The 2,240-nt window shown below is 38.7% G+C and overlaps 1 protein-coding gene across 1 annotated transcript; it reads left to right on the top strand.

The window, feature by feature from the left end:
• The first annotated feature begins 215 nt into the window (after positions 1-215).
• Positions 216-1,707, top strand: LOC133806189 (uncharacterized). Its single transcript, XM_062244311.1, has 2 exons — positions 216-273; positions 989-1,707. Exons 1-2 carry the CDS (start codon positions 216-218, stop codon positions 1,705-1,707), a joined length of 777 nt encoding a protein of 258 aa, XP_062100295.1.
• Positions 1,708-2,240: the final 533 nt, after the last annotated feature.

Below are 2,240 nucleotides of genomic sequence, written 5' to 3'. Positions count from 1 at the left end.
TTTACTGGCCAATCTAGATTCTATGAAAGCTATCTTAGACAAAGAAGCAAAATTAACTGGCTTAGGTTTGGTGATGAAAACACAGCCTATTTCATGCTTGTTTGAAATAGAGGAAGTCTACTAACCGTATCACCTCTTTTATAGATGATTCTGGTCAGATGAATGATAAATTTGAGGATGTAGTGTCTCATTTTTTGAATCATTTTCATAGCATCATGGGCAGTCATAGTTCAGCCTCTGCTCCTATTCAGAAAGAGTGTTTTATTCATGGAGGTATTTTGTCTTTGGATTAGCAATTGAGCTTGCTGAAACCTTTCACCAAGAAGGATGTGGAAGTTGCTATGTTTAGTATTAACTCTATTAAAAGCCCGAGTCCCGATGGATATGGTTCGAGTTTTTTTAAAGTTATGTGGAAAGACTTAGGAGAGGAAATTTCTGTTGAATCTTGGGGTTTTTTTATCATTGTGTGCTTCCAGCTGCGATAAATAATACAACCCTCTCGCTTATTCATAAAGTTGAGACTCCAACTAAGGTTGTAGAGTATAGACCTATTGCGTGTTGTAATACACTTTACAAGTGTATTTCAAAAATGCTCTGTGTTAGGCTGCTAAGGTTCTTCCTCTGTTAATTAATCAAAATCAAGGAGCTTTTGTCAAAGATAGATTGTTGGCTCACAATATTCTCATCTTCCAGGATATTATTAAAGGCTACAAGAGGAAAAATATCTCCCCTAGGTGTGTGATGAAGATTGATCTTAGCAAAGCGTATGATACCATAGATTGGCAATTTTTGGAGGACATTTTGAGAGCCTACTGTTTTCCCAGCCGGTTTATTCACTGGATTATGATCTGTTTGAAGGGCACCTCTTACTCTATTTTGATGAATGGTAGATTACAAGGGAGTTTTCTTGGTAGAAAAGGTTTAAGGCAAGGGGACCCTATCTCTCCCTTGTTGTTTGTGCTTGTCATGTAATACCTTACTCGTCTAGTTATTCAAGCTTCTCAGAGAAAGGAATTCAGATTCCATCATAACTGTAAAAAACTGAAGCTTGTTAGCTTCTGCTTTGTAGATGACTTGGTGCTGTTTTGTAAGGGATCTCCTAGTTCGATTCAAGTTATCCAAGAGTGCTTCGCTTCCTTTAGTCTAGCATCTGGTTTATCAGCCAATATGGCTAAATCTCAAGTTTATTTTGGGGGTATGACAGAGGAGGATTCGAGGAGTATTTTGGCTAGGCTTCAATTTATTGAAGGTTCATTTCCATTAAGATATCTTGGGATCCCTCTCCGCCCTACTAAATGGAAGGCTGGAGACTGTGCATTAATCATTAAAAAAATTCACCTTCGGCTTCACTCATGGTCTAACCGTCATCTTTCTTACGCAAATCGAGCTCAACTTATCCATTTAGTGTTAATGGGAATAAGATCATTCTGGATGAGCATATTTCTCCTTCCCAAGAGTGTCATTTGTGAGATTGATCAACTTTGCAGAAAGTTTTTATGGGGGTCTAATGACATCAATAGCAACAGAAGTAAATTGCACCTCACTGCTTGGGACCAGATCTGTTTGCCAAAGAGCTTGGGAGGAATTGGGTTTAAGGAAGGGTCCAAATGGAATAAAGTGTTGTTAGCCAAGTATATTTGGGCTCTCTCCTCTAAGCAAGATATTCTCTGGGTGAAATGGGTGGATGCTCTTTACCTCAAAGGGTAGAATTTTTGGGAGCATAATACCAAGACTGATGTGAGCTGGTACTGGAGAAAGTTAGTTAGTATGAAATCTATCCTTTCTTTGGGTGATTTGGAGGCTGTGGTTAAGAACCGGAAGCTTAATCTGAGTTTACTCTATTATAAGTTGCTGAATAAGGAGAGGGTTCACTTTGCAAATGTAGTCTGGTGTAATCTTGCTATTCCCAAACACAGGTTTATATTATGGCAAGCTATACTTGATCACCTACTCACTCGAGATAAACTTATTCATTGCCATATTAATCTTGATTCCTTATTGTGTCCGGTCTATGAGCTGGAGCTGGAGACACATGCTCATCTGTTTTTTTATTGTATCTATTCTCAACAAGTTAGATTAAGGGTAGCTTCTTGGCTGGGAGAAGACATTTGGTCGACTAAGTATGATGACTGGTCCTCTTGGATTGTTGGGAGACTGAAAGGTCTTAAGCAAAAAATTGCAGCAGCAACTCTGGCAGCTTCAGTCTATGTGATTTGGCGTAATCGTAACTCTTGTATATT

Source organism: Humulus lupulus, chromosome X (assembly GCF_963169125.1).
Source record: "Humulus lupulus chromosome X, drHumLupu1.1, whole genome shotgun sequence".
Lineage (NCBI taxonomy): Eukaryota > Viridiplantae > Streptophyta > Magnoliopsida > Rosales > Cannabaceae > Humulus > Humulus lupulus.
Note: the sequence above shows the minus strand (reverse complement) of the source record. Positions and strands in the feature narration are given on the sequence as shown.